Below are 12,599 nucleotides of genomic sequence, written 5' to 3'. Positions count from 1 at the left end.
TAAGATTGGACTAATGAACCAACCTTGCTCATTTTACAATTTTAGGTGTTTTTCCATTATAAAGCATATATATGAATATGTATTATTAAAAACTGAAACACTGTGATGGTGTTTAAAGCAAAAATCTGCTTTTTTTTAAAATACACAAGTAGGTTCATCTGTATACAGTATTTGCAGTTTGCTTTTTTAACTTATATATCATCTTCCCTTAACTTGAAGACTGTTGCATCTAAACATGTATGGATTTAGAAGAAGCAAAAATTATGAACAAGATCATGGTGGTAAATTTGCTTTTGTTGACCTTGCTTTCTCCGTCATGAAATTCATAATTGAAAATAGACCCTTTTCAGAACAGGGATCTAAAGAAAGATGACAAAATTAAGACAAAAAAAAAAAGAAAAAATAAGAAATTACAATTTCTTTTTGTTCAAATCTTTCTGTATTTGTATTTCTGATTTTTTTCTTTGAATTTTGGTACTGTATTTTTATTATATCATAGGCACAGGTTCAATATCAACAGCAGCATGAACAACAGAAAAAAGATTTAGAAATCCTCCATCAACAAAACATCCACCAGCTGCAAAACAGACTGTCTGAGTTAGAAGCAGCTAATAAAGACTTAACCGAAAGAAAATATAAAGGAGACTCCACTATTAGAGAACTTAAAGCAAAACTTTCTGGTGTTGAAGAGGTATTGAATGTTTTTTTTTTCTCCCCCAATTTAAGAGAACGTTTTGATTTGGTTATTTTAATGTGGTTACTTGTGTGGGTGGTGTTCCTCTGAATGCTCTATAGAGTTCTCTTGTGGCGTTAGGGTAATCCATTTAGACAATGCGAAGAAAATTGAGAATTTGAAATTTGATAAAAAGCCTAATTCGTAACAGAACTGAGGTAAGCTTGAATATTTTTAGTTAGGGTCTTGAGAGCAGATTACTGGCACAGATGTCAGATTTATCAATGTGTTTTTTAATAGTAACACAGCACCTGTATTTCATAGGGTACTGTGTTGACAGGGCTGGGTTTTTTTTTTCCTCAGCCTGCTTAACATGTATCAAACAATTACGTGAATTTAGTATCTAGTAATAATAATGATAATGGTAATAGTAAAGATAATAGTTAATGCTTACAGAGCATTTTCTATGTGATAGGTACTGTTTGAAGTGCTTTGCATATATTAACTCATTTTATTGTTATAACAATTATTTAAGGTAGGAACTATTATTAGCCCTATTTTACAGATGATGAAACTAAGGCACAGAAAGGTTAAATAAGTTGCCTAAGGTCACATAGTCAAGGAGTGGAAGAACAAGGATTAGAACTCATCTATTATTTGACTGTCTTTAATACTACCTTGTTCTTTCAGGCAACAGGGAAATTTTTTTTCATTTTATTTATTTAAGTTCCGGGAGACATGTACAGAATGTGCAGGTTTGTTGCATAGGTAAACACGTGTCATGGTGGTTTGCTGCACCTATCAACTCATCACCTGGGTATTAAGCCCCACAGAAATTTTTTAAATCTTGCTATAGTGCCACATTTGTTGTTGCTTTGGCATTGATTACAGGCTTCTTTGTAGCATTATATATTATTGTCATATGAATTATTAGAAAATATATGTAGATTTTGTCTATATTTAAATACCAAAGTTACCAGTGTTATTCTAGCTCACAAGACTTCAAACTCTATTTTACCAGTCTCATGCTTAGAAGCTCTAAAGCCTGATCAGTTTTGTGTTCAGATCATCATATTGTTTTGCCCCAACAATAGATGTCTTCAGTTTTTCCTGCATACACTCTTCATACTGGTTGTAAAGCATTTGAACCTTCATGGTACATTGGTAGTCTAAATGCTTCAGTATAATGCTCTGATTTCATCATTCTCAGCCCTGGAATTGGTCATTATATAAACAACCTCACTGCGTTGATTTTTATATGATCTAATGAAAATATTTCCTCCAAGATTTTCATATGACTTGCAAATTGTTAGTTCTTGGAGCTTTTTTTTTTTAACCGCTGAGTATTCAGTTACCTTTTTTAAGTAACAATTTTTAGGCATTAGTGCCCTAAAAATAACAATTGCCACCATTTATTGAGTTTTACTGTGTGCCAGCCAAAATGCTAGGCAATTTACATAAGGATTTTTATGAAGGTTAAATGAAATAATTTATTAAGTATTTGTTATTTCTGTTTTACAAATGAGGGAACTGAGATTTAATTTAGGGAGTTTCAGTAATTACAAGATCACACAGTAGAAGAGCCAGGATTTGAATTTTGTTTGATACTAAAGTTTGTGCTCCTAAAACCACTATAGTCACAATACCGTATAATTATTTTTGGAAACTTTGTTAAGAACTAAAACTATCTAGGAATACTGTATCCTGGACTTTCATATACCAGCAGCATTTGGGTTGATATTAGCTGATTGGGAAGAGATCTATGTAGATTTTTTAAAAATCTATTTTTAATGAACAATTACAGTTTATTTGGCTTGAAAGAGTGAACAGAGAGATGCGGAAATGTTAACATTTATTGACATGGAAAGATATTTGTAATACGTGAAGAAGGTAGATTATAAACTGCAGAGTATCAGCCTTTAAAAAACAATCTGTACATGTAAGCAACAAAGAAAAATGTGAATTCTAGATTGTGGCTCTCACCCTTGGTTACCCTTGGAATCAGTTGTGGAGACATCAGAAAATTATTGTTAAAAGTTTTAGTTACTGTAATTTATTCATAAATTAGAATTATTTTATTTTCCCTTGATATGATTGAATCAGATAGTAGAATATTTTACAATTGTATTCCAGATATATGTACTGTACCATTAGAAAGACATTCATGCTTTTAAAAAAAATCCGTACTAAAACTTTAAAATTATTAAAGACTTTTTTTAATATGTTAGACATCTTAATTATAAATAACCAGATGAGCAACTTCCTTTTTTCATAATGCTTAATTTCTTTTTTTCCCATTCTAGGAGCTACAGCGGACTAAGCAAGAAGTCCTCTCTTTGCGAAGAGAGAATTCTACACTAGATGTTGAATGCCACGAGAAAGAAAAGCACATTAATCAGCTACAAACAAAAGTGGCAGTTTTAGAACAGGAAATCAAGGATAAGGACCAGCTTGTTTTAAGAACAAAAGAAGCATTTGATACAATCCAGGAACAAAAGGTCTACTTTTAAATTTTTCTCAGAAATTGATAATCATATTTATAAGTAAACACAAATGTCCTAATTATTCATGTTTTTAAAAAATAGGTGGTTTTAGAAGAAAATGGTGAGAAAAATCAAGTACAACTAGGAAAGCTTGACGCTACAATAAAATCATTATCTGCAGAACTTCTGAAGGTTTGTTTTAAAAATTTTATAGACTAATATTTCATTAGATTGCATAGAAATATACATATGAAGCTCTTTTATAGGCAAATGAAATTATCAAGAAGTTACAAGGGGATCTGAAAACTTTAATGGGTAAGTTGAAATTGAAGAATACAGTTACTATTCAGCAAGAAAAACTCTTGGCTGAGAAGGAGGAAAAATTACAAAAGGAACAAAAGGAATTACAAGATGTTGGACAGTCTCTTCGAATTAAAGAGCAAGAGGTAGTTAATATTTTAAATTTTTGTGTTGTAACTATATTTTTTCCTCATTTATTTTTAAAATTTATGCTTTGTTACATTAACAAATGGCTTTGGTCTTTTTTTTTTTTCAACAAAAGAACATGACTAGATTCAATAGATGTTAATAACCTGTTTCAGTTTGGAAAGTTAGTTATCATAATTCAGATACCTTGATTGCTCATGTATGTCTATGTTTGTATACACACGTAAATATTTTATTATATAATTGAGCTAATTCCTTTATTCTCATTTAATATTGGTAGTAACCATTTATGTATTTAGTTAATAATAATACATTCTTCAGTTTTTATTTAACCTTTATTTTGCTTGACTTATTGTGATGATTGATATATTTCAGGTATGCAAATTACAAGAACAATTAGAAGCTACAGTTAAAAAACTTGAAGAAAGCAAACAACTTCTAAAAAATAATGAAAAGTGTAAGTATGTTACATGTTAATGTAAATGGGGTTTGTAGTTTTATTCTTTTATATTTTTGAGACACGGTCTCACTCTGTCACCCAGGCTGGAGTGCAGTGGCATGATCTCAGCTCACTGTAGCCACTTTGGTTCAAGTTATCCTCCCGCCTCAGCCCCCCAAGTAGGTGGGACTAAGGTGTGCACCACCACACTCAGCTAATTTTGTGAGTTTTTTTTGTAGAGACGAGGTTTTATCATGTTGCCCAGGCTGGTCTAGTGATCCACCCGCCTCGGCCTCCCAGATTGCTACGTTTAGGTTTACAGGTGTTAGCCATCGTGCTCGGCTGTAGTTTTATTCTTAATCTGAAAATTTTATTCGAATTCATAAAAGTAGACATTGGCCAATGTGTAAGTAATTTCTGCTTTAAATATACTGTCTTAATGCCTTTTCTATAATAAATTTATACCATCTGCCCAGTAAAAGAGTTATCATCTTTATAAAGAAAACCATATCCCATAGGTCAGTAACCCACAATTAAAACTGTTGAAAATGTTGACTGTAATTTATTGTTTAAATTCTTCATTACTCCTTTTTTTAATAGCTGTGTTTACCTAATAATAACAATATGAATTGTTTGAAACCAAAACATAAAATTAAGATTTTAACATTTTCTCAGTTTATACTACTGGGTATCATACATAAGATTGTGAATTTTAAGTAAACTGTAAGATATTCTAGAAGTGATATCTTTCAAAGAGTTGCTTGACTAGCAGAAATATGTGCTTTGGAGAGTAATACAATAAGGAGTCCTATGTGGCAGCTTCTAAAATAAGAAACTTTAATGACAAAAATTTAGGTGAACCTATATTGCTCTCCTGTGATGTCAGGTAGTTGTAAAAACTTATAATTAAAAAATCTTAATATAATTTTTAAATGTTTAAGATGATTAGAAAAATAAAAACAGTCAATATTCTTTACCTTGCTTCTTGTTCTTTTATTTAAGTAATCACGTGGTTAAATAAAGAACTAAATGAAAATCAGCTAGTGAGAAAGCAAGATGTATTGGGACCTTCTACTACTACGCCTGCACATTCTAGCAGCAACACAATCAGAAGTGGAATTTCTCCTAACCTGAATGTGGTAAGATTTAAAACAAGATGTGAGTGATCTTAGTGAATTTCCCGAAACAAAAGTATTTCCAGATTGTTACGAAGTTTCCATGATTTAAGGTACTGGTACCAGTACAAAGTGGAGTCTTACAATTACTAGCACTGAAATAGAGTTTAAGTTGCCCCTGGAAGTGGAACAAAGGCACACTTGCTCTGAACAAAGAGGCTGAGTTTCAAGAGCACACTTCTTTTTTTTTTTTTTTTTTTTTTTTGAGACGGAGTCTCGCTCTGCCGCTCAGGCTGGAGTGCAGTGGCGAGATCTTGGCTCACTGCAAGCTCTACCTCCCGGGTTCACACCATTCTCCTGCCTCAGCCTCCCGAGTAGCTGGGACTATAGGCGCCTGCCACCATGCCCAGCTAATTTTTTGTATTTTTAGTAGACATCTCTACTTTCACAGTGTTAGCCAGGATGGTTTTGATCTCCTGACCTCATGATCTGTCCACCTTGGCCTCCCAAAGTGTTGGGATTACAGGCGTGAGCCACCGCGCCTGGCCAACAGCACACTTCTTTGTAAGTCTTGACTGGATATTGAAATCTTTGAGTGCTAACTAAAGTAATACCAAATATACTGAAAAACTTGAAAACACAACGTAAAACATTTAGGAGACTTCAAGAAGAGAGAATTCAGGGTTTAGGCTTAAGCATAGACTGAATTCTATCAGAAAAAGAAAAGAAAGTAAAAAAGAAAAAAGTCCTATTAGCAGGCTTGTCACCTTTAGATTCTACAAGAAACTGGTTATGAGATATAAGCTTTCTAGCTCCCAGGACCAGATTTTTTTCTTTTTTGAGACAAGACCTTGCTGTTTTGCCGAGGCTGGAGTGCAGTGGTGGGATCATGGCTCATGGCAGCCTTGACCTCCTGGGCTCAGGCAGTCCTCCCACCTCGGCCTCTCAAAGTGCTCGGATTATAGGTGTGAGCCACTGTGTCCGGTCCTGCTTTTTTTTTTTTTTTCCCCCCCCTGAGAAAAAAGGGAGGCTGGGCACAATGGCTCATGCCTGTAATCCCAGCACTTTGGGTGGGAGGCTGAGGTGGGTGGATCACCTGAGGTCAGGAGTTCAAGAGGTCAGCCTGGGCAACGTGGTGAAACCCTGTCTCTACTAAAAATACACAATTCAGCTGGGTGCAGTGGTGCATGCCTATAATCCCAGCTACTCGGGAGACTGAGGCAGGGGAACTGAAAGGGGCCGGGCAGAGACCAAACTACACTGGTCGCGGTCAAGAAATCTTTATTGGAGGTATTGAGTGGCACCACGCGAGGAGAAGGAAGAGAAGAGAGAGAGGGCTGCTGTTGTGCTGGGTTTTATATCCCTTGGGCCTACGTGGATTGGGCTAGGGGCGGGCCCAAGGGAAGGCGGGAGATGCTTCTTTCTGATTGGTCCTCCTTTGGCGGGTTCAGACAGTGCCCGGTCAAGGAGGGGAGAAGAACCCGGAACCGGCCCCATCTTAAGGTACGGCGCCATTTTAAGGTACCCCATGTTACCTAACAGGAACTGCTTGAACCCAGGAGGTGGAGGTTGCCATGAGCCAAGATCACACCACTGTACTCCAGCCTGGGTGACAGAGTGAGACCCTGTCTTGTATCTCCTACAGCTCTCAAAAAGAAAAAAGGGAGAATAAGAAAAGCAGCTTCTTACATTCAGAGGTGATTTGGTACTATCTGATAGTTAGGCCTAGGTGCTGCTAGGAGCTTGCCTAGCATCCACACATAGGCCTTGGGGCTCTCCTGTTGAACACAACAATTTCATGGAATATTAACATCAGGCAAAGTTACTCTGTGACTCTGTCAATACAAAAACAAGACGGTTTCATAATCATGCCTGAATACAGACGAAAATATGAACATTGCTAAATCACAGATACGGCCCATAAGCATCCTCATATCCTGGCTAACATGAATGGCTGCTGCTGCTTTAATTACAGCTTTGACCTTAATACATTCCTCTTGCCTTATTTGATAGGATTTATTCAGATACCCAGTCATACATTTATCCCCATTTCCCAGTAGCTTCCAATCCACAGCAAAGCACCACTTAAACTTTTTCTTAAATCGCCTAACATGTGTCTAAATCCAATAAATAAGTCCCTTTTAATACCCACTTTTGGAGATACCCATGTTTCTTCATGGTGTGTAGTTTCCCTTGTTGCAAGGAGCAATAAATCTAGCTTGTATATCTATACATGGGTTCCTGGTGGCCTTTGGCTGCAGGACATTGGCAGAAGGTTTAAAATTCAGATTCCTAATTGAATTTTTAACCTAATCTACTCTGGTAAGTCAGAGTACTGGATGTCTAAAGAAGGGGAAAGATTGCTGTTAAATTGGAGAAAGGTGCAGAAAGAAGTGCCTGGGGCTGAATTACAAACTTAAAAAAACTTTTTTGACTGGCTTAAAATTTGAATGACTGATGATAGCTGTGTGAAAGGTGTTTTTTTGTGTGCATCCATTAGTGTGCACAAATGCTTCTCAAGATTTGTGTTACAACTGGCCTCAGTACAAAAATAAACTTCTTCATAACGTTGGTGAATATGTGGTGCCAGTATATTGAAAATTAGTGGCAAAACCAATTATTGTCTCAATTAGTCCATTTAAGAACACTGATCTTGTTATTATGCAGTCTGACAGAAAATTATTTTTATTTTATCTCTGATTGGCCTGTTGATCTCCAGACTCCCCCATTCCCACCTTTTTTAGGAGACTTAGAGTGAAACAAGTTGGTTCAGAAGCTTGGCTTTAACGTTGTACAAAGGCAGGCCCAGTAGTTTGTTTTATCCAAGCTTGCACAGCTACTTTGAAAAGCCCTCTAGTTCAAAGTTATCCTAGCCCCATGGTAGGTAATAAAGCAGAGTTTTGTGGTGTGATAAACAAGACTGGCCTCTGAGATAGTGCCCTTAATTATTAGTTATTATAACAGATGCTAATGCCACCTGATCAACAAATACTATTTAGAATTAATTTATCATCTTTAATCATCTTTATGTTTTTATTTTTTAGGTTGATGGTAGACTGACTTACCCAACCTGTGGGATTGGTTATCCTGTCCCCTCTGCATTTGCATTCCAGAATACCTTCCCTCATTCGATATCTGCCAAAAATACCAGCCACCCTGGTTCAGGAACAAAGGTAGCCAAATTAACTAATACTTGTTCTGGGAAAAAATATAGCAACCTATTAGTATACAAACATTTCACATCTTTTAAAAGTTCATTTATTCTTTGGTCAGTTGTTAAGTAGTAGGTAGTGTATTAGATAAGTACATTACGGAATATCTAGTATCTATGTGTACAGGAAATATATGCACTATATATTTCTTGAGTCACTGTAATTTCTAAAATCTTGACATCAGTCTGTTTAAACCTCACTTATTTCTACTCAACCTCTCTTTTTTTTTTTTTTTGAGACAGAGTCTTGCTCGGTTGTCCAGGCTGGAGTGTGGTGGTGTAATCTCAGCTCACTGCAGCCTCTGCCTCCTGGGTTCAGTGATTCTCGTGCCTCAGCCTCCTGAGTAGCTGGGATTACAGGCATGTGCCACTACACCTGGCTAATTTTTTTGCAATTTTAGTAGAGGTGAGGTTTCGCCATGTTGGCCAGGTTGGTCTCGAACTCCTGGCCTCAAGTGATCTGCCTGCCTTGGCCTCCCAAAGTGCTGAGATTGCAGGCCTGAGCCACCACGCCTGGCCAGCCTTTCCATTTTTATTCATTCTTCTACTTGTATCTCCTACAGCTCTCAAGCCTGACTAGGATTTCTGACTTCATACTGTTGGAGTCTGAACTATGATTTGGAGTTCATTGCTAGAATTTAAAGGTCTGGTAGGGCAGGCTTAAATCAAATTCTAAAATTTAGTTCTGACAACATTATCTCAGATAAGATATGACTAGCAATCCCCCCAACCCTTGATTTATTTGTTAAGGCTATCTTCTACCTACTTCTTTTTCCTAATTTTTATTATTATCTTAGATTTATATATATTTTTTGTGTATTATAATTTTGTTTTCACAATAATTTAATCCACCCAGATCAGTCACTGCTTTTATTTTCATTGCTAACTTCAGATCAAGGTTTATTTTTTCTTAAATAATGAGACAAATAAACATTTATGAAAAAATATTTTATAAAAGATAAATTTGAGGACTTTGGTATTACGAACTATCAAATTAGGTCTGGGCTACTCTAAAAATAAGTTGGCTGTGTTGCTTAGGCATGTGCTCTTTTTAGCCATAGCCTTATTATTGACAGGAGCTATGGAGAATTCTCAGTGAAATGAGAATTAAGCCTGAGTTTTTATGCCTGGAATACTGTTATGTAAAGAGTACATAGATGCATATAATTGGCTCTTCTTGCATTGCTTATTAAGGAGAATTAGATATGTGCATTCAAAGGAATGCCTATTGTTTTATTATCAGTATCAGTATACTCAAGTGTGGTTGCATCTTGGGATCATTTTTTTTCTTTAGAATTATAAGTGAATTCACAGTTGTTTTTTATTTTAAACAACTTTCCAGGAATATATATATAATGTCCAAAATGAGGACAAGAACTACTACTAGAGACAGTTGCCTACTTGGTAGGACTAAAGATGACTTATAAAATAATACTATCATTCTTATAGGTCTTGTGGAATCAGAGGAATCATTATAATAAATATGTTCTTAAATACAGGAGCAAGACTTTCAGTGTTTCCTGTATCGGTGATCTCCATATTCTTTTAATTATGTATCCCTAACAGGGAAAAAAAAACCCTAAAATAAACAGAACAATTTGTGCTCTCATCTCAAATACATTAATGTGTATTTATTTGTGAATTTATGCATATACTACTGAAATACTATATTATATGCCGTATAATTATTGGTTAAGAAAGCGGAATCTGATGTTAGGATTTAAAACCTGCCTCTATCAGCGTGAAGTTGATCAAGCCACTGAAAAACAAACAACATTCAATTCTTACACTTCAGTTTTCCCACTTATAAAATGGAGTGATAATTTTCTCTACCTTACTGGATTATTGAGTTAAGTGAATTAATGCATTTGCTTAGAATAGTACCTGGTTCATAAGTGCTCCATAAATGTTATTAATAATAAAATATATTCAAAAATAGAAATTAAAGAATGAGACTAAAAATGGATGTAAATGAAAGTTGTAAGATTTTCTTCTCAGACCTCAATGAATGGTCCTAATTACTGCCTACTTTGTCCTCCCCTACTCAAAGACCCACTTTAAAGCACCAAACACCACCTACTTTGGTGATCATTGATCTAGGTAGTTTTGTTCTAGCAGCTATGTTGATTAAAACGTGTACTTTTGAATTACAGTTTTTAAAAATCACCCTTTTATTTTTGATATTGAACCTGTGATCTTCCTGATGTCTTAAAATGTTACTGTCAAGATTGAATACATTCAAGGAAATGTTTAACTGTGTGGTCGTAAAATAACATGAGAAATTTGGCAAGAAACAAAATAATGCTGAAAGAATATGTGAGAATATTTAACAAGATTGTGCTGTGTTCTGACAAATAAAACAAATACTTGATAATTTTAAAGCAAGATACACAAAACTACTTGTTTTTTCTGTTTTATTTTTGAATACAATGATAGCCAAAGATTCATTCATTGAACAAGTATTTAATGAATGTCTATTATCTGCTGTGGCCAGGCATAGTTTTAGTTGCAGGAGATGACAGCAGTGAACAAGACAAATCCCCCACACTGTGGTGCTTACATTTTGTGGTGAAACACCAGTAGATAGTAAATTGTAATGTCTTTCAAGCTAAACTGTTCATTCATTCATTCATTTATTCATTTATTTTTGTGAGAGTCTCACTCTGTCACCAAGGCTGGAGTGCAGTGGCATGATCTTAGCTCACTGCAACCTCCACCTCCCAGGTTCAAGCGGTTCTCATGCCTCAGCCTCCTGAGTAGCTGAGATTACAGGTGTGCGGCACCACACCTGGCTAATTTTTGTATTTTTAGTAGAGACGGGGTTTTACCACGTTGATCAGGCTGATCTCTAACTCCTGACCTCAAGTGATCTACCTGCCTCAGCCTCCCAAGTGGTGGGATTACAGGCATGAGCCTCTGTGCCTGGCTTGGGTTACATTCTTGATCTTCAAGGTCAAACTTTCATCAAGGAGATTATGAAGTATGTGAGGGATTTTCTGCAGTGAGGAAGGGGCCAGATGATTGATTTATCTTTTTTCTTTTAATCTGGTTGAAAGGCTTAGGGAGACAATTCTGTTTACTGTTAAGGACCAAGAAACAAAGTCTGGAAATGCCATACACGATGGTCGTGAACTACAAAATAGTAGTGGAGTGGAGAGGAGACACAGTAATACACAGCATTATTTTGAGTGAGCTCCAGCTTTTCATTCTAACCCTTAAACTGAGGAGAAACAGCTGTCCTTTTTCATTGAGTCTGCAATAGAATGGAAATGTGACTCAGTTTATCAGGTCCCACAGAGCAGGTAGAGTAAGAGACTATTTTAAGCTGGTTTGGGGAGCCCCTATCCCAAGCACAGAGTGGATGCTGAAGGTTGTTCCCGGCATCCACTGGTGGTGGCTTGTGGCTGGTCCTGGGCTCCCTGGGTCCTAGGCTTCTCTTGATTTTCAGTGATGAACTTGTCAGTTGGCCAATGTGGACCTGTTGACAAATTACTCTGAATTACTGTAAGGTCTCTTTTGGCTTTATTCTCTAGGGTTTGAGTTTCTACAGGAACCTTTACATTTTTATTTTCTCGGAAGGAATCTCTTATCCTCCTGACATTCTGTAATTGTAGGTGCTGAAATGCTTGTTTTCTGTCAGTGTCATCCAGTACAGATCTCTAACATTTGTGTGTGACTGGAGGCTCCCCAAGGCCCTGTTGCCTCAATTTCTTATCTTGATAGTGTTTGGCCCACAGTGTGTATTCAGAGACAGATTTTGTGTACAGATAGCATTATTCAGTTTGGTTAACCATCTAATTCACCTAGATGGTTTAAATTAATTTTTCATTTATTTGGTATTAACTGTTTTTAAAAATAATATGTAAATATGGGAAGCTTCAAAAGGTACAAGAGGATGTACTATCTAAAAGTCCCTACTGTGGTCCCCAGTCCTCTTCTCAGAGAAAAATACTGTTAGGAATTTCTTGTGATATATTCCAGAAATATTCAGAGCATATAAGACCATATGTATGTGCATGTATATGTATATATGTTCAAATGTATGAGTGTTTTTATATATAAACATAAATAGTACTTGCCAATTGTTCTGTGCCTTGCTTTTTTCATTTAATGGTATTATGGAATAGGTAACTGCAATGTATGAGAATGTAAGTTTTTGTTTCTTTTTAATGACTTCATAGTATTCCAGTATACGGATGTACTATAATTAACTAATACTCTATTTATGGAT

The 12,599-nt window shown here is 35.8% G+C and overlaps 2 protein-coding genes across 9 annotated transcripts in view; one reads left to right on the top strand and one right to left on the bottom strand.

The window, feature by feature from the left end:
• Positions 1-12,599, top strand: part of SASS6 (SAS-6 centriolar assembly protein) — a 53,820-nt gene that overhangs the window by 25,903 nt on the left and 15,318 nt on the right. For 4 of the 6 annotated variants that reach the window (XM_063625584.1, XM_063625586.1, XM_063625589.1 and 1 more), the window contains 7 exons: positions 500-691; positions 2,977-3,171; positions 3,259-3,348; positions 3,423-3,602; positions 3,979-4,060; positions 5,045-5,181; positions 8,202-8,330. In XM_063625584.1, the coding sequence (XP_063481654.1) occupies positions 500-691; positions 2,977-3,171; positions 3,259-3,348; positions 3,423-3,602; positions 3,979-4,060; positions 5,045-5,181; positions 8,202-8,330 (1,005 nt within the window). Of the gene's footprint in view, positions 1-499; positions 692-2,976; positions 3,172-3,258; positions 3,349-3,422; positions 3,603-3,978; positions 4,061-5,044; positions 5,182-8,201; positions 8,331-9,817; positions 9,978-12,599 lie in introns of those variants that run through there. The other 2 variants (XM_063625587.1, XM_063625588.1) reach the window with 1 other exon arrangement.
• The window catches only part of MFSD14A (major facilitator superfamily domain containing 14A), a 63,838-nt gene continuing 62,004 nt past the window's right edge, over positions 10,766-12,599 (bottom strand). The window contains exon 12 of one of the 3 annotated variants that reach the window (XM_063625595.1): positions 10,766-11,846. In XM_063625595.1, coding sequence (XP_063481665.1) covers positions 11,613-11,846 — 234 coding nt within the window. In that variant the 3' untranslated portion in view covers positions 10,766-11,612. The remainder of the gene's footprint in view (positions 11,847-12,599) is intronic. The other 2 variants (XM_063625597.1, XM_063625599.1) reach the window with 2 other exon arrangements.

The sequence above is a fragment of the Symphalangus syndactylus genome, chromosome 12, assembly GCF_028878055.3.
Source record: "Symphalangus syndactylus isolate Jambi chromosome 12, NHGRI_mSymSyn1-v2.1_pri, whole genome shotgun sequence".
NCBI lineage: Eukaryota > Metazoa > Chordata > Mammalia > Primates > Hylobatidae > Symphalangus > Symphalangus syndactylus.
This window is presented reverse-complemented; position numbering and strand designations above follow the sequence as displayed.